At 38.5% G+C, this 25651-nt stretch overlaps 2 protein-coding genes across 2 annotated transcripts; one reads left to right on the top strand and one right to left on the bottom strand.

Annotated features, from left to right (window-relative positions):
• Nucleotides 1-1773: 1773 nt before the first annotated feature.
• On the bottom strand, nt 1774-14824 carry ints7 (integrator complex subunit 7). Its single transcript, XM_060866327.1, has 20 exons — nt 14626-14824; nt 13913-14042; nt 13628-13774; nt 12859-12996; nt 12584-12630; nt 12209-12408; nt 11799-11921; nt 11505-11622; nt 10401-10535; nt 9949-10046; nt 9336-9575; nt 9070-9207; nt 8405-8611; nt 7937-8131; nt 7723-7826; nt 7205-7273; nt 6444-6576; nt 6207-6305; nt 2997-3182; nt 1774-2607 (listed from the first exon to the last, which is right to left on the bottom strand). Exons 1-20 carry the CDS (start codon nt 14717-14719, stop codon nt 2332-2334), a joined length of 2877 nt encoding a protein of 958 aa, XP_060722310.1. The 5' UTR covers nt 14720-14824; the 3' UTR covers nt 1774-2331.
• Nucleotides 14825-15101: 277 nt separating this feature from the next.
• Nucleotides 15102-24819, top strand: dtl (denticleless E3 ubiquitin protein ligase homolog (Drosophila)). Its single transcript, XM_060864991.1, has 15 exons — nt 15102-15225; nt 16707-16832; nt 17510-17599; nt 18058-18119; nt 18203-18323; nt 18437-18502; nt 18695-18807; nt 19159-19232; nt 19327-19430; nt 19789-19893; nt 20391-20503; nt 20593-20682; nt 21932-22067; nt 23166-23698; nt 24233-24819. Exons 1-15 carry the CDS (start codon nt 15174-15176, stop codon nt 24347-24349), a joined length of 1902 nt encoding a protein of 633 aa, XP_060720974.1. The 5' UTR covers nt 15102-15173; the 3' UTR covers nt 24350-24819.
• Nucleotides 24820-25651: the final 832 nt, after the last annotated feature.

Genomic DNA, 25651 nt, shown 5'->3' with positions numbered 1-25651 from the left:
ACAGCCAATAAACCTGATTCTGATTCACATATATACACTATAGCTAAGATTTTCCTCTATCACTCCTATAGCAAATTACACAAAAAATAAAAAAATGTGATGCTGTCTATGGGATGCCATTGTTATCAAAGTTTAATTAAAAAAAAAAAGAAGCAATTCTAATAGGGTGTCTACTCACTTTCAGTGCCTGGCCTCCTAATTATAGCATAATACATGAGGAGAGTAGAGGAGGAAAAGGAGACACTAGTCATAAGAAGTCACGTTGTAGAATTACTAACCAATGGATAGTGAACATGTGCATTTGTGCAAAAAACCATCTACTGTATTCTAGTGTACATTTGTGGAAGGTTATATATTCAAGTAATAAACACAGTAGGTTTAGAGAAAATACTGAAATGAAGTGAAACTGAAATGCCGTGGCTCTGATTCACCAACACCTGTTCGGACATTTTAAATAGAAAATGTCACAGTGTGCTTTAAATATCACATCAGTCTTCGAAAGAAATGTCACTGAAAGTGATGGACAGACAAGTCACACCCCCTTTACTGGGTCCACCAGGCCATGCCTCCTGAAAGAATGTTAACATTGGGTGATAAACTTTCTAAATGTAAACACGTTAGCATAAAAAGCTGTCAGGGAGGGGGTTGGGGGTGTGTGTGGCATCAGGCTTATTGAAATCTGTTTAATTAGCTTATTCTGATCAAACAGATGATGCCTCTGTGATGATGGCTTCTCTGTGATTTAATTAAAGAATCACCCATTGACCTAATAAACTGCATAAACCAGCTTATTAAAGATTCAGGCATTTTTAAGTGACAGGTAGTTTGGCAAATAATAGGTGAAAAAAGAGTCATGGAATAATTTGCATATCGGTACCATAAACACTTTTAAAATAAAACAGCAAAATAAACAGATAAATACATTAAAATAACAATAACAAAGATTTTTTTCCTCGAATGACTAGCGACTTGTAACATCTTAAAAGCAGTCATGTGTGTACATTCTGGAGTGTGTGTGTTTTGGAGATGTCACAGTCAGACTGTGGCTTTGTCCAAATCCACATTGTGCCGCATATTGTATGATGCCCGAATCCAAGTCGAGTCTCGCTGCAGTTTCATCACAGTGCTCATCAGTATTGAGCCTTATGTTTATGGAGCAGACTGTAGAACAGTTGCTATGCTTGAAATAGACACAAAAAGTGGCAGCTGAGGTGTTTTAAAGGAATAGGCATGAACTGGGGCTACACAGCAATGTCCTACATTCTCACAAGTTGAACAGTGATTTCTAGATGCCAGAAGCATGATTACCTGATCGTTAGCCGTCTACACACGCAGCACAGTGACCTAACAGCTGGCAGGAAAATACACTGTACATGTAGCAGTCTGCATGAGCACAGCTGCTACACATACTACAGAACATATTGTACAGATCGCATCCTCAGCCCTCAGCTTACTAAATGAACTGCATTATGACAGGTATAATATTTCAAATACGCAGCAGAGGTCTTTTTTCATACCCGTGAGAAAATTGATTCTGACTGCATAATTGATTATAAGCAAACCTGATTAGCCTCGTGTCTATTATGCTTTGGCGTGTAGCGATGCAAAAACATCAGGAAATCATTACATGCGCTACAGATTTAGCTTGAAGGGTTAGACATCTCAAGGCAGAGTGTTTAATCTATGTTGCTTCAACGTCTTCATTATTTTAAGTTATAAGTTAATTTCTTGTATAAATTTGACACGACTTTACCAAAGAAGCAACATTTCAAATGAGATTTTCTTCATTTTATACAAATGATTTCAAACACCATAAAAAGAAACAAACATACAATTTTTATGATTTTAGTACATTTCTGACTCATTCTCCGAAATTCTCTACTTTCAGTTCCTCTGAAAAGAAACAGGGCTTCTTTTGTAGGGCTGTAACTGAGCTCTGTTCTCATCTGAAAGAGAACTGCTTACTTCTTCCTTTTCACCATAAAAGGGCGAACATATTTTTGACAGAGGATGATGGGGTTGATCTGTATGGGTAGAAAGTTTTCTATAAAAATGCATTTCGCCTCCTTGGCAGCTGGAAGTGTAAAAGTCGGTCGTGTACAAATGATACAGTTGAACGTTAACATTTTTGCTCCTAGTATTTGTTGAACAGCAGCTCTGACAGTAGCTCTGTCTGCAAGACAAATCACACTCTTATATTAATGCGCTAGTTAAAACAGCTTATCAACTTCAGAGTGATGTCGTCGTCTTCGATGATCTTCCCCTTTTTTGGTTTATTCCTTCCTGTATAAAGCTGTACAGTCCACACAACTACATGTAGAATCTGAAACGCTATTGAAAACGGGCGGTGACGTTGCGCTGAGCCCCCTGAGCTACAGCCTGCTGATGGCGAAGCTGTTGTGAGAACGGATCCTCCATTGATTTAATGCTCACTGTACTCTTGGGCCCGGTTTTCCACTGTACCCCACTCTCATCCACCACACATGCCTCCACCGTCACGCTGTGGTTCCCCGGCACAGAAAAGTTCAGCAGGAACTGAGTGCTGAAGTAGTCATTATGAGGCTCCACCCGCTGCTCGATCTCATTGGTCTTGGACTCGAGAGGAATCTAATTGAACAATTATGACAGTATTAGGACTGGGCCATATAACTATGCAATAGCAATACCATCATGAATTCTTTCATAAAAAAATAAAAATAAAAAAATAAAAAATAATCATAATTTTTCACAGAAATTCTAAATATTGTGATATGTTTTTACTATTAAAAAAACATTTTATCCCTTTTTAGAAAAGTACAAACTGACTGAAAGCAGCTAAGCAAATATATATGTATATTATATATATATATATATATATATATATATATATATATATATATATATATATATACACATACATATATATACATACATACACACACACACACACACACACACACACATATATACATATATACACATACATACACACATATATATTATTGACTTTAACCCACCTTGAAGTCAGGAGTAGGTTTGGACTGCAGTGTGGAGCTGGCGTTCAGACAGACTGAGTGGATTTTGCGGAAGAGGCCAGGCGTGGAGCCGTGCTGAATCACTCCCTCAACCTTTAACGTGAGCTGCTGTGTGTTCTGCACCGGGATTGGCTCATTGGGCGTGCGAGGAGATGGAGACAGAGCCAACTGTGGGAGCAAACAGGAAATACATGTATATACAGTATAACTCATTTAAAGCTACTGGATTGTGAGCTGTTCATGTTGTGAACATCCATGACGCTGAAATAGTTTACAACTACGATTCTCCTCGGCCTTGTCTTAGTCAGAGGTCAGATTCGTTTTCCGACCTCAGAGTTACAAATGTTAGTTGAAAGAGTGTAAGTTCTGAGTACTTATATAATATTATATTCAAACAAACAAGCAAGAACAAACTGATGGTGCTGTACACAATTCTTATAAATATCATTTATCCACCACAACGTACACTGAAACAGCTCAGGAGCATTTCCAAACAATTCAACAGTGCAATACTGAACATTTGAAACGTTCTTTTGTTCTAAAAGCCATTGATATTCACATACTCAAATCACCACAATTTTTATTTAGCAATATTCAGTAGATCAGTCCAATGCTCTCTGCTAAAACATTTAAAAAAAAACAAAAATTTAAATATTTAATACTCTTATAAGCTTATAATGTTGATATATTTATTGATGGAGAAATTTCAAAGCACTTTTGTACTTCGCTCTGAATAAGGGCGTCTGTCAAATGTTTTATATATACACACACACACACACACAGTTGTGCTCAAAAGTTTGCATACCCTGAAAGAAATTGTTAAACATTGCCATTTATTTAAGGATAGTAGTCACATGTTATTATTAATCATTATGAAGTCATTATCAATCACACAGACTCCTTTTTAAAACCTAATGATAACTGAAATGACTTAAACAACCCTGATCAAAATTTTACATATCCTTGAATGTTTGGCCACATTATAAACACACAGGTTGACACACAGAGGTTTAAATGGCTATTAAAGGAAAGTTTCTGTGTATAAATAGTTAGTGAGTTTCTCAGCTCATGAGGTGATGAGCTGACTTGGCTGGATAATGTAGTTAAACTTTATAAAGCAGGAAAAGGATGTAAAAAGATCTTAACACTTGAAAATGCCAGTCAAACTCTGATAAAGAGGTGGAAAATAAGAGGTTCTGTTGATACTAAGCCACGGTCAGGTAGATCAAGAAAGATTTCACCGACTACTGCCAGAATAACTGTTCTGGATGCAAAGAAGAACCCACAAACAACTAAGGGGCTTTTTACACCTGGTCACTTCATCCGTTTTCTGTGATCAGATAGCTATCCGATCGTAAAAAGACCAGGTCTAAATGCCCTCCGAAACGTTTTTGAGACGGATATAAATCCGGTCGTTCAAACCACTTCAGGAAGTGGTCTGGGACGCATTTCAGATGAAACTGGACAGGTGTAAATGAATGTGGTTGTTCAAGCCACATACGTCAGCGCTATACTCCTCCCAAACGGAAGTACGTCACGCGCAAGTGATCCTTCACCCAGGTGTCTCGTTGGGCCTTAAAATGCACTGCTGCCGCCAGCGAAAATGCAGCAAACAGTAAATGCAGTTTTTTGTAGCATAACCATCGTAACAATGTTTTTCCGTCTTCTTTTTGATTGCATTCTGAAAACCGCATACACCAAAGCGTGTTCCATTTCAATTACCCCGGAAATGAGGTAAAATATATTTGCATTTTGGGCGGGAGTAGAAAGATCGGATTGATATCCGATTCGCCAAGACGCATTTATGTGGCCTAATGTAAATGGAACAGTTTTAACAAATCAGATAGCTATCGGATCAGAGAAAACACATGAAGTGACCAGATGTAAAAAGGCCCTAAGAGAGAAATACAGACTGCTCTGGAAAAAAGTGGTGGTGTTTCAAGGAGCACACTAAGGAGGTACTTGATGGTCGAATTGCCAGGAGAAAGCCATTACTGTGCCTATGCCACAAAAAGTCCCACGTTAGGTATGCCAGACAGCACCTAGACAAGCCTCACAGCTTCTGGAGACATGTGGAGTGATAAGACCAAAACTGAACTTTATAGTCACAACCATAAACCATGTTTGGAGAGGAGTCGACAAGGCCTACGGTGAAAAACGTACACCATCCCCACTGTAAAACGTGGTGATGGATCTCTTATGTTTTGGGGCTGTGTGAGCACCAGTGGCACAGGGAGGTTAGTAAAAACTGATGGCAGGATGAATGCAGCATGTTATCAGAAAATACTGGTAGACAATTTGCATTCTACAGCAGGAAATAGTCTTAAATGTTTCAAAGCACAAGGCAAGGTTGACCCTTCAATGGCTACAGCAGAAAAAGCTGAAGGTTCTGGAATGGACATCGGTCTCCTGACCTCAGTATCATTGAGCTCCTCTGGGGAGATCTTGCCATTTTGCCATGAAAAATGGACAGCTATACTACCGTAAAGAATTAAGGACCTCATGCACAATTATTACAAAAGACTGCATACCATCATTGATACTAAAGAAGATACACAATATTAAGGTAAGCAAACTTTTAAACAGGGATTTTTCCTTATTTTCTTTTTGTTTTGTTCATTCTGTTATGCCTTACATATTAACTGGGGATGTGGTAGCTCAGTGGTTAAGGTGTTGGCCTACTGATCGGAAGGTCATGGGTTCGACCCCAGGTCCACCGAGCTACCACTGCTGGGCCCCTGAGCAAGGCCCTTAACTCTCAGTTGCTCAGTTGTAAGTCACTCTGGATAAGGGTGTCTGCTAAATGCCGTAAATGTAAATGTAACTGTCCTATAAGAAATAAAATAAATGTGTTTTCCTTCTCACTCGTGATCTCTTTATATTAATAGACTAGATTTGCCAATTTATCTGCTTACAGGCTAATGTGTTGCAGCAAACATGCAGGAATTGGCATTATTGCAATGAAATTAAAAGACTGGGTAGGAAGAAAACACATATCTTATATATAATAAAAATGCTAATTAATCAATATTAAACTTATATAAACAACGGTCCAAGCTGTATAAATGTAGCTACTGCTATAGTAACAATATGAAACTAACTATCTGGATCATGGTGCATTATTACGGATCGTGGATAATAAGAAAGTGTTCGTTTATCATGTGTTAACGGATAAACAGAGCAATGACTCACTTTGATACTGGTTGACTGCAGTTTTTGGAAGAAGTATCTCTGGAAGGACAGCGGGACTTTGAGCAGAGCGATGACAGCATCACACAGACAGCCAGTGTGCTGAAGAGAAACAGGAGAAAGTCTATCAAAATTGAGCATTTTAAACAATCATTCTATTATTATTATTATTATTAAAAAGCTGAAAATGTACAGTAGGTTTCTATGTTATTCGCTCCAGCAGCTGCTTTTGTACTTTACCAAATAAGAAACAGGAGGATGCTTCCTGCTCAATGACTCTACTTCCTCCAGAACAAGACTGAACACAGACTGCATCAGGCGCTCATACTTGCTCTCTGCCTGAACTGAACTCGGTGGGACAAAGTCCTGCAAACTTGGACAAATAATCCAGTAGAATTATGTGGAGAGAAAAAAAAACCCAAACAAACAACAGTATATACATTCCAAGTTTTACTAACCAACAGAAAGAAACAGAAATATTAAGACAATTTGGTCTCATTATATATGATACTTTCCCAGTGAGAAGTAATAAAGATATTTGTTTAATCCTAAACATGTTAGATTAAATATCAAGCATTAAAACTATTTAGAATGAAATAAAATATTACAAAACATTATTCAAAATCCAAATAAAACGTGTAATATTTTAGAACGCAGACGTGGAACGAGATCTGAAACTTTGTAAACTCATATGAATCAACCTACCCATTACAGACAGGAATTGAGTGCAATAATTAGTTTTTCCTGGTTAGAAAACTAGTCCCAATTTAGTCAGATGAAAAGAGACGATGACTTAACCGCATCAACTGAATTCATGCCAATAACACATCAATTATACATTCTATCAGTGTCGTGTAATTTTATACTAAAGCATTCAGTTATTAAAAGCTTTTAAATAGTTAAGAAATGTTCATATTGGATGGGGTGTAGCGTCACAGAAATTCCTACGAGCCCGTGGTACATGGGAATAAAGAGATCAGTGCGTGCGTGTTCACGCTTACCTGGCAGTGTGAGGGTCGAGTATTAAAGCCTCGATCACATAAGAAATAAGCAAGCAGCTTTGCTGTTGCCTAACAAATGGGTTAAGGGAAGCATTGCTGTGTTAGACCTTGCTCAGTTTGTTTTAAATGCCATGATGTTCGGTAGTGACACTCAAAAGAAAACTGCTGAAGCTTTGTTCATGCCGTGTTCTCTTATATCTGTCGTAACTAGTGCAAGGATTTTAAACTAGCAGACACACTGGTCCCAATGTAACAGAAGTAAAGAAACAGTGATAATTAATACTTCATTTTAAACTTTAAATTTTTTCTTCTAACATTTCTCCTTAATAGTTGACGTTGGAAGGAAAAACTCCGAGATGATACAAGAAAGAAAGGAACCGGACCCAGAAGGGAACCCAACCTTATTTGGGTGTCAGTGAACAATAAACGAGGTCAATAAAATATTGTCGTTTCTACAGCAGTTTGTAGTCTAGTGGAATTGTGCAAGGTTTAGAGTCTGTCTTTGGCCTAAAGGATACAGCTCAACATTTCTGAGTGTAGCTGAATCAGCATCGAAAGAGGACTGGTACAAATCAGCGTAGCGACTGGCAAGACTCCGGAATTCATCCATGGAGAGCTTCATCTGTGTAAAAGCAAAGGACATATCTAATGAATTTAAAAGTTAAAAATATGACTGGTGTATGCAACTAAAAATCAGACAAATCAGGAGTGGAAATTGTGTGTGTGCAGCACCTGCTGTGAAATGCGTCCGCAGCGCTGCAGTTCACTCCCGGAGGACAGAGCCATGCTGGCAGCGATGGCAGGTGGAGGACTCGTCTTTAGGCTGTTACAGGTGCAGATAAGTTGGGCCAGAGCCTGAAGCGTGTCAATACGCAGCTTCACAAACTCACACTGGAACGTCAGAGGACTCAGGGGGGTGCTTGCAGCCTGGATACACATTTACACACAGGGTCAAGTGCGTTTTTACTATTCATACGCTGTGCAATGAAACAGCAAGTCTCCAAATGAAATGCAGAACATGAGACCACTCAAAACGAATCTCTGAATAATCTTTAATGAAAAGTTTATAAACTTTATCAGCCTATTGGTCTGAATTACATGGGTGCATACCAGTCATCAATAACTCTCTAATCCACTAGGGATTGAGGGCTTGGCCTCAAGGTGATACTCTGAGATGTGTGTGAACTGATCTACACTGACTGTAAGAGAAGTGAAGCCTTTTTGGTATGACTGGAGCGCATCGGTGATGGCACTGATGGCTCCGCTGTAGTCTCCGTCGGTCAGCCCGGTCAGGCAGTGTTCGGCCTGTGAGAACTCCATCAGTGCGTTTAGCCAGAAGTAGAAGTGCTCAGAGGCAACACGTGTGCGTAGACTTTGGTACAGCTCGCCGGAGAATTCATGGCAGCCCTGTAACATGGGTCAAAGAATGATCTTACTACTTATTCCTTTTTATTATACATTACGTACATTTATTGCAGATAATCAGGTGCCTCAAAGTTTGTGAACAGTGTAAAGTAAAGACTTGGCCAATACCGTCCTTCAGTTTTATTTCTATTGACAAAGTGACATAACGGCTCATTTTTTCAGTTTTTTTAGAGATTTTTCCAAGATTTCAAAAAAATTGGTCAATTTAATATACTGTCTGCTAATAATTTTTATTAAAACATTTTGTGAGCAAACAGGGGTTATATCAGAGTAAGTCTGTAGTTCATCAGAGTGGTTCTCAAATGTTCTAACAGTCACCATGCACAGGTGGTCCATCATACTTCAATCGTCTTTTTACCAGTCGTTTAACCAAGCATTAATTACTGAACTGAAGCCTCAGTGTTAAAAAAAAATCAATCAGAATTTAGTGAGCTGCTCACCATACGTGAGGCCTGACGTGCAATGCGGTAGACAGTCCAGCCATTAGCTGAGGCTTCCAACTGTGGACGAATCACAGCTTCCACCTCAGCGCTCAAAGACGACTGACTTGCCACAAACACCACTGTGGCCAAACACACCTGAGAAACCGAGAAAGCAGAAGCCCCCATAAAATTATTTTTAATGTATAACATATATTCCTCAGCTTAATACAGTTAATTACATTACTTTTTGTGAGCAATTTATTTATTTCAGAGTAAAGACCAACCAAAAGTTCCTGTTGTTTGTCAGAGCTTCTGTGACTGGCACTGCTGTACAACTCCAGTAGATTTCCCAGCATGCTCTCCCCCAGCACAGGCAGCTGAGTAACAATGGCGGCCAGAGCATGGCAGATAGCAATGCATGCCGAGTCACAGGAGTGATGCAGCTGGGCCAAGAGGAACTCAACACACATCTGACTGAGGAGAGGACGTGCCCTCAACATCCTCACCAGACACACAAGCACCGTCTTGTGTGAGTGGGCAAGAGAGAGCGTATAAGAAAATATGACGGAGGGAGAGAGAGAGAGAGCAAGAGAGAGAGCGAGAGAGATAATAAGAGAGTACAGGAGAGAGAAAGAGAAATTTCTCTTTAATTTTAAACATCAATTTCAATGTAACTTTAAACTGAGGGTGATGAATGAGGGTACACATAAAATACAAGCCTGACATTTCCTGGTATTTAGAGAGAAAAACCAACATATAAATCTGTGATGGATAAAGAGAGCTATATAAAACATTTTAAATGAAATTTAAGGAAAAGAAGGTACTTGCCCACAGACAAAAACTTTCTAGCAATACTAAAGACACACAGTGTACACCGTGATGCAGTGCTGTACTCACTTTCAGCGTGGTCTGAGCAGACGCACGGTCATCCTGACTGCACAGCAACAGTAAAGACTCCATGCCCATCACCGTGTCCTGCTCCAACTGCACAACATCTACACAAAGAGAAAAAGTGGATGAGACTACAATGTGCAGATTTAAGTACATGAATCAAGAGAAGTACCAGACATTAGCTGGGTTAGCTTCAAATCTGAATATATAGAAGTTATACAAAAGCCTCTTGAAATCACAGAACTTCACAGGGTAACTGCACATTTAACAACCTAAAAAGCTTTCAATTTAATCTGAGCGATTTGTGTCTGTCACATACCTGAATTCTTATTCCATGCGTCATTTTAATTTCTATACTAACTGTACAGTACGTCTGACTGAGTTCCACAAAACCTATATAAACTGTATAGTTTGACAGCTACAGTGATAAACATGGGCTTTGTGTATTAGGGCGCTACCTTTCTCAGGGCAAGAGATGGCAATGTTAGCTAGCACAGTTATGCCGTGGGCTGCTACAGCCAGGTTGCTATGGTAACAGCAATCCTGCGCCAGCTTGACAATGTCAGTCAGGTGAGGAGATTGTGGGGATTCACCTGAAAATAAAGAACAGAATTATCCAGTTAATTTTGAAGAAAAGGTGCTTACATTGATGGACACAACTGTAGGGGTGTTCAACATATTCTAAAAGAAGCCGACCAGAAACGTTAATGGAGATAATCGATGTTATAAAAAAAAAAAAAAAAATTAACAAAAAGGGAAAGTTGAAAAGTTGCTCTAAATAGCATGTAATCAGGGTGGACAAATAAATAACCCGGAACAAGTCATTTTATAGATATTTTACATACCATCACATATCCTAGAGGTGGAGCCTTATTGACATGGGCAGAATTATTCACACAAAATCATTAAAAAAAAAAATTAAATCTTACCTAATACACTTTTAAGAAAAAACAGACATAAAAAAATGTAACCTGGTCATGCTACCACTATATGATTTTCAAATTAGTTCATGGTGAAGGGAAGGTGAAGGGAGCACCTCATTATATAGGAGTTATCGATGATCGCTTATGTCAGCATAATGAAACAGTCTTACTGAGGTAGGGCCAGAGATGTTCATCCTCGAGGATCAACGCTACTTTTTTGCAGCACAAGACAGTCGCGATACTTTTTAAAATATAAATCTGCGCTAATTTTATCGTTGTTTAACATACAGTCACTGATTGGATGACAGAAGATGAAACCTTCGAGATTTTGACATGAGCACTTTGAAGGTCTAAATAAAAATTTAAGGAGTAAAATTTTGGTTCTGGGAAATGTAAATAAATAGCATTATGAGTATTCATATTTCTATGATACTAAAGTAAAGTATACATTATCCAAAAGGTTACTTAAGTATAGTAAACAAAGCACAAGCACTTAAGTTTGTAGTTTAGGTCAGAATCAGACCTGTATGTACTGTATGGTCTTAAAATAATAAAAAAAAAAAGTGACCATCAGCTTTGTGGTAACCATCTGCCTAAGTTTTGTGTTTGTGTGTGTGTGTGTGTGTGTGTGTGTGTAACCTGAGGTAGTGCTGAAGTACTGCTTGATGGCAATGGTTCCAGAGAGTGTAGAGAGGACAGAGGCCATGCCGAGTTTGAGACCATCATAAGGGGTACTGAGGGCACTCTCACACAACGTCTACACACACACACACAGCAAAATAATGAACTATGCAGAAAATAGCATTCCAAAAAGTTAACCAATTAATTTTAAACCACCACAAGGCAATCTGGCCGTACCTGCACGTGTAGGTAAAAACGAATAGAATTCAGCTTTTACGATTCTCACTTCAGTGAAAGTGTGAATGATCTCACCTGTGTGTTCTTTCTGCTCCACATGTGAGGAGCTTTCTTAGCAAGGAGTTTCAGGTCCTGGATGGCGAGTTTTTTCACAGCTTTTCTTGGGTCTTCTTTTAGATACTGCAGAAGCAAATCAATCTGTGAAAAAAATAAATACAATTAATAAGGAATAAAACTATAGATGTTACTATAGATACAACAGCAGATTAGAAATAGCATATTACTAAGGTTTGTTTGCCTCTGTCGTGTTAAGAAAATTAACACAAAAGCTTCTGCCCAATGAGATTTAAGAATTTAGCAACGATGAATTAATGCACCAGGCATTATAGACCATGTCTGTAATTCAGCTAAAACAGTTTCCCAATTCAGCAATGTAGAGTTGTGTATTAGTCTGGAGTGAAGTAAGAGAGGTAGATTAAACACACCTGTTTGGGAATGTGGATGAGAGCACAGAGGGAAAGCTGCGTGAAGGTGTGCAGTGTAACGATCACCATGGGTGTAGAGGGGTACGAAGATACAAGCTCTTGCAGCAGCTCCCTGCTCCGGGAAGCCAACGCTGCATCGTGGTGCATGTACTGGAGCATGGGTATCAGCTTTAGCTTCAGTTCCACTGGAGTGGCCAGGCCTGACCAAAACACACACACACACACAAGATGGATGTAAATAAGAGCTCTGAGATAAAACACTGAGGTTTTGGATAGTTTTAAAATAAATTCACAAAATGGTTCAGTTTAATGACACACAAGCTTTTCAAAATTTTTTAAATACCGTGCTAGATATACAGAGTGAATAAGTGTTACCTTGAATCATCTCACTGATCTTATTGCATATCCCTGCTGCAAAATCTCTGAAATAACAAAATAAGAGCCTGTAATCAAATCATAATTGCCATTGAGGCAAATCACCACACAAAAATCTCGTCACATATTATGGCTTGTTCATTGTCTGTAATAATAATTACAACAATTAATGACAGTATAATATTTAATTTAAAAAAAGAAAATGGCAAATGTAGATAAATATTTTTTAGCATGCCCGTCTTTTAACACAAGCGTGTGTAGATTATGGCTCTTACTTTGAATGGGACGAGAAACTGGCGGCTGCAAAGATTGCGGCCTCCACTTCTACGTTGTCGTGTGAGTCAAGGCTCTGGCGAATGCTGTGATGGGCGTTTTTCCTTTCGGGGATGATAGACGCCAGGCTGCCCAGCATTCTGTGGCAAATATGAACTAGATTTGTTCAACAAACTTTGATGTTGGCTTTGACGATGCAAGTATTAACAAAGGCCGGTGCTTTTTGGAGGCGGGTGGATATAAGGGTCAGTGTTACTTTTGGAAGCAAGTAGACAGAAAGCTAGGGTGCCAAAACATTTGGAGGCAAGTGGAGACGAGTATGTGACATCATCCGAATACTCTTGAAGTTCCCCACATTGGGCTGAATGTTTTGATATGTCACATGTCCATGTTGTGCAAATTTTTTATTTTCACGTGACATCACGTGACGTGACCAGAAAACACGTGAGGCAGTTCCCCTCATTGTGCTGAGTGTTTTGATATGTCACACGTCCATGTTGTAAAAAGTTTTTGATTTTGCATATTTTGTACCAGTACTCGGATCGCTTAGAAAAGTAATAGCAACAAACTTCAGAACAGGGTCTACAACATATCCGAATTTGGTGCATGTGGCTCGAAAGCCCTAGGAGGAGTTACTATTTATACATTTTTGTCTAAGCTTAAATAGGAAAAGCTTCTACAAAGCCAACATAATAAACACTTTCATCAAGTACAGCCTTGTTTGCATTCATCTTACAATCAGCCACATTGCCATGTGAATGCTGTGTGTACCTGAGTGTGATGGCTCTGGCTATTGGATCGTTACTGTGGATAACAGAAAAGACTCTTTTAACGAACTCGTCGACATTCAGGATCTTCTCTAGGTGTTTCTCGCTCTGCTGGGTCACCTTCAACACACACAGCCGGAGGAAGTTGTTTCTGCGGAAAGTTTCAAATAAAGTACATTTCTCTTCAAGCCAAAAAGAGTTAAGCATCCAGCAAAACTGTCCACACATCCGTCAATGCTGTATAACAACCGTTTGTAAAATGTCATGTCGTGTCCGGAGGAGTACGTACCCAAGTCTGAAAATATCAGCAAGTTTCAGGAAGGCAGAGTTGATGAGTATGGGGAACGGATACTTCTGAAAGAGTTTGGGAAAGAGGACCACAGCTTCACACTGTTCACCAAGTTTGCATGATCTCAGGCCTTGATTTGGAGACAGAACAGCAAAATTATTACGCGGTAGCAGAATCACCTCTCTGTTATAGAGAACTGGGCACTACAGATGGACCCGCTACATTATTTCCAGCAGTGAAATTGTTAAAAACAAACAAACAAACAAACAAATAAACAAGTCCAGCTCTCAATAAGGCACCATCACAGCTCCTAGGCATATAACCTAAAAAAGGTTTTCTGCTATTAAGCACTGCAGTAAACAATTTAGTCATCCAGGTCCAGACCTCCTCCACAAATTGTTCCAAATTCATGTCTACTGCCTCTTCTCCCATTTCATAGAAAGAAAAGAAAAAGGCTGCTCTTTTAGCACATCTTAAGTGCTAACTCATATTAGCCTACTTATATTAGCCCATACGAAACATCTACAGGTTATAACAAATGACATGAAATGCACCGTCAATGAGTGAATAATACAATACAACGCATTTATTTTCATATTTCAAGACGTATCTGCGACTTACATCGAATGCATTCGTCAAAAGTTATTATTTCGCCTAGTTAAATAGGATAACTTTGTTAGCATGCTAATTATGTTATCATTAAAATGACAGACCTTTGTCCAGCTCCATAAGAGCCGAATTAGCATCTAACTCCTGTTCCCCATAACCGGCTTCCGATAAGAAGGAGCGCGCCGTTGAAAGTGACATTTTCTTCACACAGACTATTTCTCCTTGATGGAGAATTTCAGTTAGCAATTTAATTTGAAACAAAGACTACAGCTAAGCGTAATATTCACACCGCTATTCCGAAATAACATGGCGTCCGAAAGAAGCAGAGCTCTGAGTGGAGGACGAGCTCGAAAGCCAATAAGATCACAGAAACGAGGACAACGCTAGCCAATCACAGGAAGGTATAGAGAACATGTCGCATTGCGGGTGAGAAATCAAACGATTCTTGAGCTTCACTCTGCTTTAACCGCCATTTCGCCGGATATGACGTTAAACAAAAGGCGCGTCTTGCGCTCTGCACCAATGGGAAGGCGTAACGTGATATTAGCGGGATTTTTGTCTCCTCACTGTTGATCATCAGTTTCGCGGGAACTTCAGTGCTTTAGTTTTATAGTGTTTAAGGACACTGCAGCAAGCCGATTAGGTGTTCAGAATGCTGTTCCGTGTTGTTGTGGACCGAGCTGTGGGTGTAAGGAGAAGTTACGGTGAGCAGATTTAATGTTTTTAATAGTGTTAATGTTTTTTCTTCACAATGCTGGTAGTTTGGGAACGAATCCTGAACCTCCTGTCTATATTAGTGCACTATGTAGGGCTAGAAGTTATGGTGGGACATCATGGGTAGGGACCTAACGCTCAACACTCTGGTTTTGTTCTGGGATTATCCTAAACTTTTATAGTGCATTATCAAAACTGTAACCGGCGACAGGTTATTTATTTATATATATATATATATATATATATATATATATATATATATATATATATATATATATATATATATATATTAGTGTGTGTGTGTGTGTGTGTGTGTGTGTATATATATATATATATATATATATATATATATATATATATATATACATAATGTGTATATGTATATGTATCTATCATTATGATCTGTTAGTCGCTAATATTTATTTAGTATTCAAGAAATTCTTATGAGTAACATTATTATATAAACTAAATTGTAAATATAAATATAATGTCATTTGAAGATATTTGTCTTGTGCTTTTCTTGTGTTGTTCAGAGATAACGCCCATGGAGGGATCATTTCTTAATCTGAAGGATAGGATATGAGAATTCCAAACAGTTTGTTTGGAACACACTGTTTTCTGTCCAAATCCTGATTTTTGGCATTGAATTTCTTTTGCACAACTTGGCAACAAGAGCAGTAAAGGGTTCCCTTGTGTGCCAGGAGGGGATCAGTACTGAGAATAATATACAGAAAAATTAGATCTGTGCACCATCATTATGTATTCCACACTTCCCTGCACACAATCAGTGTTTTATTCCTGACAGAAAAGAATTCATTATTCACCATCTGATTAATATTACAGAGGATATTGATGCTTCCTGTTCCATAACTTGGTGATATTTTGCTATAAAGCAACACCAAAATCTTTAACTAATGTGCCAGGTAATATTGTGAATTTTGAAAAATGAATACATTTCGTGCGTTTTAAAATGAAAATAAATGAAATGTATTAATTTTTCAAAATTCACAATATTACCTGGTGCATTAGTTAAAGGGGAGCGCCGCAGGATAAATGGCTGCCCACTTCTCCGGGTGTGTGTTCACGGTGTGTGTGTGTTCACTGCTGTGTGTGTGCGCACTTTGGATGGGTTAAATGCAGAGAACGAATTCTGAGTATGGGTCACCATACTTAGACGTATGTCACTTCACTCACTCACTCACTTTTTTTTTTTCTGCATCATCTTGGTGAACTTGCATGAATGAAAAGCTCTCACTGCAAAACCATGGCAAATTGGGAAATGATTCATTCACTTCAAGTGATTCATTGGCCTACAATCCTAATTTGCTAAAGTAGACATAGTTCAAACAGGTTTATTCTGCATGTCAGTGGACTGCTAAATCTTTCTGAGACCCCTCAGTGCTTCAAAGCCCCTATTTATTTAACATTTCCTATTGTGAGAAATAACTCCTTGTGTTCCTTTCTGTTGTAGGTAAGCATGGGGATTATCCATTGTCCTCTCTGCTGGAGTGTTTTCAGTGTGCTCGTCATGAAGAACACGTATCTTATGGAGACTCAGGCGTTGCTGTTCCTCCTTTTGGATGCACGTTCTCTACAGGTGAACCTCTGCCAGATTATTATATAAGCACATGCAAGATTAGTGTGAAACTCATCTGTTATTAGTGAATTGGTACATACAAGTAATGTTTTTTTTTAAATACTTTGGAGGCAACAAACATATGGTTCGCTACCAGACGATTGACTGATTTGGAAAATATCTTGTGCAAGTCAAGCTAGTTTTTATTGAGATGTCATTTCTGCAGGACGATGGTACAGGTGCAAATACACAATAGTGTAAGACTAATGCAGGACAATAAATACACAGAACATGGGCTGTAAACTGTACCAGCACCAGTAGGTACATCTGTAACGTAATTAAATTTTCTGTAACGTGTTTAATAAATATGTTTAATAACATCTGATGCAGCTTTGTAAAGCATAATAATGTGATAACTGATCACAATATCTCTTTTTTTTTATTTTTTATTTGACACTTCAGTAAGTTTTTTTCCCGTGTCTAGGCTTTAGACTGCTGTTGTTTAAAAAGGCATGATAATAAAGGTGTATTTGGTACTAAATGCAGTAAATGTTTACGATTTTTTTATCGTTCAAACCAATAATAAAAATGTTTCTATTTGCAACCATTCCCAAACACTTTCCTTCACTGCTGCCCTTTTCATTATTTGTGCAAAGATTTCTGTTATAGTCTGAAATTTGATGTGTGTCTGTGTGTAGCTCCTGGACAGGGCAGCACGCTAGCTGTAGCGAATGAGGAAGGGATTGTGAGCCTTTATAACACCGAGAGACGCAGCACTGTACTGAAAGGTGAGTAAATCTTCATCCGAGTCAGGATTCTGTACAGTTCAGTTGTGGCACATTTTATTATAATCTGTTTATTTATTTATTTATTTATTTTGTTTATTTTAAATCTTCAAGGTCTCAATCTTTAAAACTCTCAACATATTCTCCGGGACTCCATGGGTCATGTTTCATGTAGCGTTCTTCACACACTTATTGGGGTATTGATTAAGGGTAGGATGTTGTGTTATGAAGCATTTGATTAAAGCCTGGACCCCGGGCTTAAATGGCTCAAATTGGAATTCCTGCTCATTCTTCTCCTTCTAGTTCACACCTGTAAATGTTGCAGTTCTCAAATCTCACTTCTGAGCAAATAAGAACACAATATTAAAAAAGCAGAAAAAAAGTAAAATGGAAATGGTGTCGAAATGCAGAGTGAATTTCATCATAGTCAAGTCGTAAGCGATGCTGTTTCTCATCCACAGAATGGCTGGCACATGATAACGCTGTGTTTGATATTGCCTGGGTCCCTGGAGCAAACAGCTTAGTGAGTTCTTTAGCCGCTCAATATGATCTTTTAGGTACTTTAAATTGATTCACAGTGAGAGTAAGTGATATTTTTGTGTGAAGGTGACTGCATCAGGGGATCAGACAGCCCGGTTGTGGGACGTGATCTCTGGGGAGATGCTGGGAAGTTTTAAAGGACATCAGTGCAGCCTGAAGTGTGTGGCCTTTCCCAAACAAGAGAAAGGTATAAAATTAAATAAAAAAAAAACAATTTTATCTCTAAGCTTTTTTCTGAAATATTAAAGCTTTCATAGTGTCGGTATTGTTTTATTTTAAAGCCACATTTTGTTCCCTCAGCTGTTTTCTGCACTGGAGGCAGGGATGGGAACATCATGCTGTGGGACATGAGGTGTAGTAAGAAAGGTAAGATCGGGAATGTTTGGATAAAGACTGCTAATGAGCTTATAAATCTGCATGTCTGTCCCTCTATCTCTGTCTGTCCTTCACTGTTTTTATCTGTCACTATCTGCCTCTTCCTGTCTGTATCTGACCCATTTGACTGCCCTACCCCATGCCCCGCCTTTTTTCTTTTCTTTTTTTTTTTTTTTTACATAGATGGCTTTTACCGGCAGATGAAGCAGATAAGCGGAGCTCATATGAAGATGGACAGAAACACACCTCAAACAAAGAAAAAACGAGCAGTGTCTAGAGGAATGGCTCCTTCTGTGGTGAGTCAAGCTTTTCGTAAAGCACACCGAGACAGACTTTATTTAGTCATGTGATCTACCAAATCTATTTTATGTCTGTTATTAGTTGTAGCAACATGGTGCTTTTATAGCAGTTAAAATAGTGTTATTAAACTTATTTATTCTCAGTTTAGTTAAAGAGCATTGAAATCATTCATTTGGCTAAATTATGGACCAAGAGCAGTAAAATCCTTTTTTTTTCCTAAAACACAAAGATCTTGTAAATTTACCTCCAAATTCTGTGTTTAATGCATGTACTTTTAGTAGAGACCAAATAATAACTTAATTAACAAAATAATGCTTTAATATTCCCGCATCTCTCTTGCTGCGCAGGACTCTCAGAGGGGAGTGACGGCGGTTGTTTTCCGTGACGAGAACACGCTCATCTCTTCAGGAGCCGTAGATGGGTATGTGCTGAATTAGGGACGCTTCCTCTGGTTTAAGAAACCAAATCCTGTAATGGTATGATAGATGATTAGCATATGCCTTGTCTCTCTACAGGACAATTAAGATGTGGGATTTGAGAAAGAGTTACACGGCGTTTCAGCACAACCCCACACCACTCCAGATCTATCAGTACCCAGGATCCTCCACACGCAAACTAGGTACATAAACGCACGCATGCTTGCTCAGCAGATACTCTGACTACAGATTAATGAGTGGAGAGCACACAAGACTCAATATATACATATACTTGCTTGACTATAAGATCAAGATCTTTTTGGTCTTTTATCTGGATAAATATTGAAAGGCTTATTTCTGTATGATGGACCCAAGAAAATGTTTACAATTTATACCACAGTTTAATATTAAAGATTAAAGATAGCCTTTTCTATCAATATTGCAACAAAATCAGTCTAATTTCCGACAATGTTTCTCACGTGTATTCAATAATCTACTTTTTTTTTTTAATTGTCCTGGCTTGTTTTCATTTAATGCTTAATCAGTTCACTTTATATCCAGGATATTCAGGCTTGACGTTAGACTCGACGAGCTCCAGACTCTTCTGCAACTGCACAGATGACAACATTTACATGCTGGATGTCAGTGGATTAAAAACTACCCCAGGTAAGGAGTGCCAAGAGTGCTATGGTTTGATATGTAAGATATAAGGGGTGTGTTATAGGAAAATCTGTTCCTTTAATTATGGAACATTAACAATTTGTTTTTTTGTAACATAAACATTTTATCTGTTGTGAAACGTTTACAAAACTAGTTAGTTCCCATGATAGCTTGCTTTTTAACAGCTGTTCCATCACCAGCCTGTCTTCCTTTACCTCTCTCATGAAGACAGTACTGTGTCAGAAAGCGTAAGTTTTAGGACTGACTGTCACAAAGAGGTAACGCGAGGCTCCTTATAAAATACTAAATAAACGTCTCCTCGTGTAAAACTTATATCTTGGGCGACTCCACACAGTTTTAAAATCTGTTTGTGGCGTTTCTGCCATACGAGTCCCTTTGTGTTACGGTAGAAGCGACAACGCATTATGAGGAGCGTTTGCATATAAAATCTTAATATAAAAATGTATACAAATATTTGAACAGTCTTCTGTCTGTTCTTTCAGTGGCTGTGTTCAGTGGCCACCGTAACTCTTCGTTCTACGTGAAGTCCTCCGTGAGTCCAGATGATCAGTTCCTGGCCAGTGGATCGAGTGATGGCAACGCTCATATCTGGAAGGTGACGAGCTTGAGCTTTGTTTCCATGTGATTTTTAGATTTGTGGCTCTCTAAATGCTTTTTTAAGTGATCCGAATCTTCTCTCCGTAGATCTCTGAGCCGTCTCGGGCTCCTGTAATGCTTCAGGGTCACAGCCAGGAAGTGACATCAGTCACCTGGAGCCAATCTGATTTTACAAAGGTGAGCAATTTTTTGGAAGATCTTATAAATAGTAGAGCTGGGGAATTTTTATTACTATTAGCTATTAGCATTCCCTGGTGTTTCTAATTATTATATAAAGTGTGCTGCTTTATCTTGGTCTCTAATTTAATTGTGGTTTCAAATGTATGCTTTCTTACATAGGGGTGTGTGTCTGTGTGTGTCTGTGTGTGTCTGTGTGTGTCTGTGTGTGTCTGTGTGTGTCTGTGTGTGTCTGTGTGTCTGTGTCTGTCTGTGTCTGTCTGTGTCTGTCTGTGTCTGTCTGTGTGTGTGTGTGTGTGTGTGTGTGTGTGTGTGTCTGTGTGTGTGTGTGTGCTTTTTCTCAAGACCTTTGTGGGGAAAACAGTGACTAGCCTTTGCAAAACTCAGACTAGGAGTCAGTGACCAGTACAAACCAACCAAGTCAAGAAGCTTTTATTGTCATTTCAACCATATATAGCTGTTGCAGTACACAGTGAAATGAGACAACGTTTCTCCAGGATCAAGGTGCTACATAAAACAAAGACAGGACTAGGACTTAAGTAAGCAGTCCTAGCCACATAAAGTGCAACTGTGCAACCTGGTGCAAACAGTGCAAGACAAGACAGTGCAGACAAAAAGTTGCAAGATAATACACAAATTACAAAAAAGACAATACACAAAAGACAGTAAACAGAAACAGCGCCGACCGACCAGTGTAAATACTGTATGTAAATACTGTATGTTCAGACAATCTTGCTGGCAGTAATACTAGAATGAACACAGTCCATGACCAACCGTCACATGTTGTGTATTGGAGCACTACATTTTAAGATTTGAGTACACAGATGCAGATAACAGTTATCTAAGCTATAATAATCCAAAAAAGCAGTCTTTATTCCTTTAAAGTCTTTTATGAAAATGGCAAAATCCAAGCAATATACAGTATGAATCTAGAATGATTTACAGTTGTGTAGGTGTTTTGACATCACAATAAGAAACACCCCTGGATGCCCCGCCCACTTAGCACTAATGCTGCCACTTTTACACACTAAAAGGTTTATACCTGGATGTTCTTGTTCATTGCTATATGTAATATCTTTTTACTAGAATAGGAAGAAAGTCTCCATCTTATGTTTTTTTTAGTGTCTATATAAGCACGTGGCCTCCCTGTCTTATTCCTCTATTATTACTATTCTAATCTAATTTATTGTTATCGTAGTGATGTTTATAAGGTCTTAGTAAACTGTTTGACATTTTCATCCCTATGCAGATTGCGACCTGTTCTGATGATAACACTGTGCGGATCTGGAGGCTCAGCCGCAGCGTAGATGGAGAATCATCAGCCGGAGATTTAAACCTTGTAGGCTGGGCACGACGCGTAATCCAGACACCATCCCGACAATCTAGTAATAATAATTACAACTCATTTACCCTTTTTTTTTATTTTTTTGTGTCCCACCCTTTATTTTGTTAATAGCGGGAAGCACAATGAGGCATAATGTTACCCTGGTTAGTCTGCCATGCAGTTTCTTCCTGTGTTTCACCTTTCGTCTGTATCCTTGAAGACTCTGACTTCTAAAAAAAAATCTTTAAAAATAAGCTGTTAATATAAATTTGGTGCAATTTTGAAAATTTGCGACGTAAAATTGCTAGTTATTATTAATATTATTATTATTATTATTATTATTATTATTATTATTGGCTGCAAATTATTCACTGTTCGAGGCTTATATATTAATTAATAATTTTTTTTTTTTACTTTCCAATATTAAACTGTCTCCAGTAAGCCTACAAATCAACCAATCATGCACTGTTAATGCCCCAAACTTTTTTACCAAAAGAACCACAGAGTATTTTAGACATAGTGTAATTATAAAATTTATTACAGAGCATGTAGTACAAGAATAATGAGTGAAACTTTTGACAGCATGGATGGACCTGTGTGGTCTAGCATAAGATGGAAGAAATCAGAAAGGGATCAGATGAGACCAGATGATGAAAGGTCTTTTTTTTTTTTTTCTTTTCCTCTTTAGCTTTAACTCTCATACACTTCTAATACCCCATGCACCTTTTTGAACCATAGTATTAAATGAGAGAAAGTTATCTTCGAAGCACACGTCGAAACCTATAAAACCGTATACTGTAAATGTTATCGGTTAATTTGGATTCCACCACATTGTTAGTGTTGAAATGCGAATTAAATTGATACCAAACACACACTAAAAAAATATTTTGTTAAATGCGATTTGAGTAACCTTTTTCTAGGTGGTCTCTCTCTCGCCCATATTTGAAACTGACCAGTCCAAAGTAACTTACTGCCACAACTGATTGATTGTTTTTGTGTGTCTGCCTGCTAGGATTCTCTTGTCTTGTTTTGTTGGTCTCAGTGTTCAGTGTTTAGTAACGAGCAGACAGAATTTTTTTGCTCAAATCTAATATGCATTGTTATTACTGGATTCAGGATGCTATCCCTTTTGAATTCTCCTCCCTTTTGTCTCCGCCAGGCTCCATCCTTCCACCTGATGTTGTAACCCCTGTTCGGTGCAGCAGGTCAGGCAGCGATGATTCTCTGTTGTCCCCTCAGCCTGCCTCGTGTGCCCCCAGTGGTGCCGACTTCCCTCCACCATCTGTCACCTCCTCTCCGGTTGATGCACCCTGCCCACCCCAGACCAAAACTCCGCTCTCCATTCCTGTCATTAACACACTCGGCTCTGAGAGACGTGCCAAACGCCGCCTGGACACGAGCGAGACAGCAGCGGGGGAAGATGAGAGCGACGGAGTGTCCGAACTCTATCCGGTCTGTAAGAGGACTCGGGAGTCTACGAGCACTTTCTGCTCATCAGCAGCAGAAGGAACAGATCAGAAGGAAGAGAGGATCAGCTCATCTACACAGGCTGATAAGGAGAACAGCTCACCTCTGAAGCCTGACTGGCTTTCTGCAATGAGTCGAAAACTAAAACAATCTCACAGCAGAGCTGCGTTATCTAAAAGCCCTAATGCAGCAAAGAAACAAGACTCGAGAACACAGTCCATCTCTGTAAGTCACAATAAATTTGTTTTATAATGTATAATAACCATTTAACATCACAGTGTCAGCTTCACTTTCTCACTGACCTTAAATGCCATAGAGGTTGCTGATTGAATATATGATAGTCTTTTCTGCATATATTTTGTGTTTTCCCTAATTTCCCTAATTTTCTGGCTTTGGTTGTGTTCAGACAGCTCCAGGCTGATTTATTTGCATATCTGATTTGAGCTGGAAAGACTTTCTGCAGTGAAAAGTGTGTAAAAGCAATATGGCTTTGCATGTTACTGTGTTCAAAGTCAAGTTCACATTTCATTCAATTTTCAGATCAAGCCACTGTATATGGGTTATTTAAGGACATGTGAAAGTTTTTTTTATTTTTCCACATCTGAAAATCATATCAGAGAATACAGTCTTGCCTGTACTTCTGTCTGTCTGCTTCACTCCATCCAATAGCAATGTTCCCGGCCCTCAATCTGTATATCCTTTGTTATTGATCAGATTAATTGGAGTATAACTCGTGTCGTATCTCTTTTTCCTGCTTAGGGACTGAGCTCTCCACAATCTGCAAAGAAGGCGTCCTCCCCACAGACGAAAAGAATTTCCTCTCCAGCTTCTATGAAAAAGATTTCTGCGTATTTTCAGAAAACACCACAGGACTGATTTTCATGTATGTTTGTTTTTTTTGGGGAAAAGCTGACCAAGGCTTGAAAAACTACACTTTTTTTTTAAAGACTCTTTTAAAGAATTATCCAGCACACTGTTATAACGTGTGAATTTTACCCTCCGTCTTTTGTCTTTTTATCAAGGCAGATTTTAGAGGAAATGTTTTTTTTATTTTTATGCAGATGGACAAATATTATATTTGAGAATTCTATATCTATATAAAAGATTGTGCATTTAACTTTACCATTCGTCAAATCTGTTTGCAAAGTTGTCATCAATCGAGTGTTGAATGCAAGTGTGTGGAGATGTGTGTTATTAGTTATGTTCATGACATTTTTTGTATTGTGTATATATTTTTTTTAATTTAGTTTGTCTTTTTTTTCTTCTTCTAACTGTTGAATACTGTGTTGGTTTGAGCTGGTGATTAAATGCAGGCCCTCTGTTTGGTAAAAGCCTGAACTCTTCCACTGAGACTCATATTTCATGACAGTGAAATATTTCCACTTGAAGCTTTCTTGAATTGCAGCAATGCAACGAAAAAACTCCCCAAAACTTTATACATGTCTCCATGATTCACTGATCTCACTGTTTCAGAACAGCATGGAACTAGTTGTTTGGAAATGGTAATAAAATGGATCGTTGTGTGTGTCTGTTCCACACAAGCTCTTTTATTTCTGGTGTTTATTTTGGTATTGTTACGACCGTCTAGGGGTCAGTTGCAACAGAATGGGTAAATGAATGTCTTTATACAGAGATGTTATAATTCACAATCATTTATTCAAGGGTTGACAAGGATTTTAGGCTTCAGGGGAGGACAAGGCGAAAATAAACAGAACAATCTTTAACAAACACCTCTCTTACTAAACCGAAAAATTAAATAAAATAAAATACATTTCTTCTTACCTAACTCCCTCTCACAAAAACAATATAATAAAGGTTTCCAAAATAACTGGCATCGCTCCCCCTACATACCTTGTCACCATGTTTTGGACAAAGGTGTATAATAGGATCGGCTGGCTAACAAGTCAAAAAAAAAAGAGTCCGTAATCGTAGTCGTATATCAGGCATGGGTCAAGCACAAACAAATCAATCGGTTGAAATAATAAACATAAACCAAGACAAAACAAAACTCACAGGCTCAACACACTAGGAACACAAACTTTCTATGACGAGGCAATCACAAATTACTGAAATGGGTCAAACATACAGAGAATATAACATACATATACACAATGCAATACAAACACAGCAACCACAATTCAGAGCAAAGAGCAAAAAGCAAAGCAGCTAAAGCAAAAG

The sequence above is a fragment of the Tachysurus vachellii genome, chromosome 3, assembly GCF_030014155.1.
Source record: "Tachysurus vachellii isolate PV-2020 chromosome 3, HZAU_Pvac_v1, whole genome shotgun sequence".
NCBI lineage: Eukaryota > Metazoa > Chordata > Actinopteri > Siluriformes > Bagridae > Tachysurus > Tachysurus vachellii.
The sequence above is the reverse complement of the archived record's forward strand: the minus strand, read 5'-3'. Positions and strand labels throughout refer to the sequence as shown.

What these genes read in the sequence shown, in the direction of transcription:
- ints7 (XM_060866327.1), bottom strand. Translation starts at nt 14,719, where the DNA reads ATGTCACTTTCAACGGCGCGCTCCTTCTTATCGGAAGCCGGTTATGGG. An exon ending in GCCAGAGCCATCACACTCAG is followed by an intron (nt 12,997 to 13,627) that starts GTACACACAGCA and finishes TATTTGCCACAG; the next exon opens with AATGCTGGGCAGCCTGGCGT. An exon ending in AGTTTCTCGTCCCATTCAAA is followed by an intron (nt 12,631 to 12,858) that starts GTAAGAGCCATA and finishes TTGTTATTTCAG; the next exon opens with AGATTTTGCAGCAGGGATAT.
- dtl (XM_060864991.1), top strand. Translation starts at nt 15,174, where the DNA reads ATGCTGTTCCGTGTTGTTGTGGACCGAGCTGTGGGTGTAAGGAGAAGT. An exon ending in CTTTCCCAAACAAGAGAAAG is followed by an intron (nt 18,324 to 18,436) that starts GTATAAAATTAA and finishes TTGTTCCCTCAG; the next exon opens with CTGTTTTCTGCACTGGAGGC. An exon ending in GACACCATCCCGACAATCTA is followed by an intron (nt 22,068 to 23,165) that starts GTAATAATAATT and finishes TGTCTCCGCCAG; the next exon opens with GCTCCATCCTTCCACCTGAT.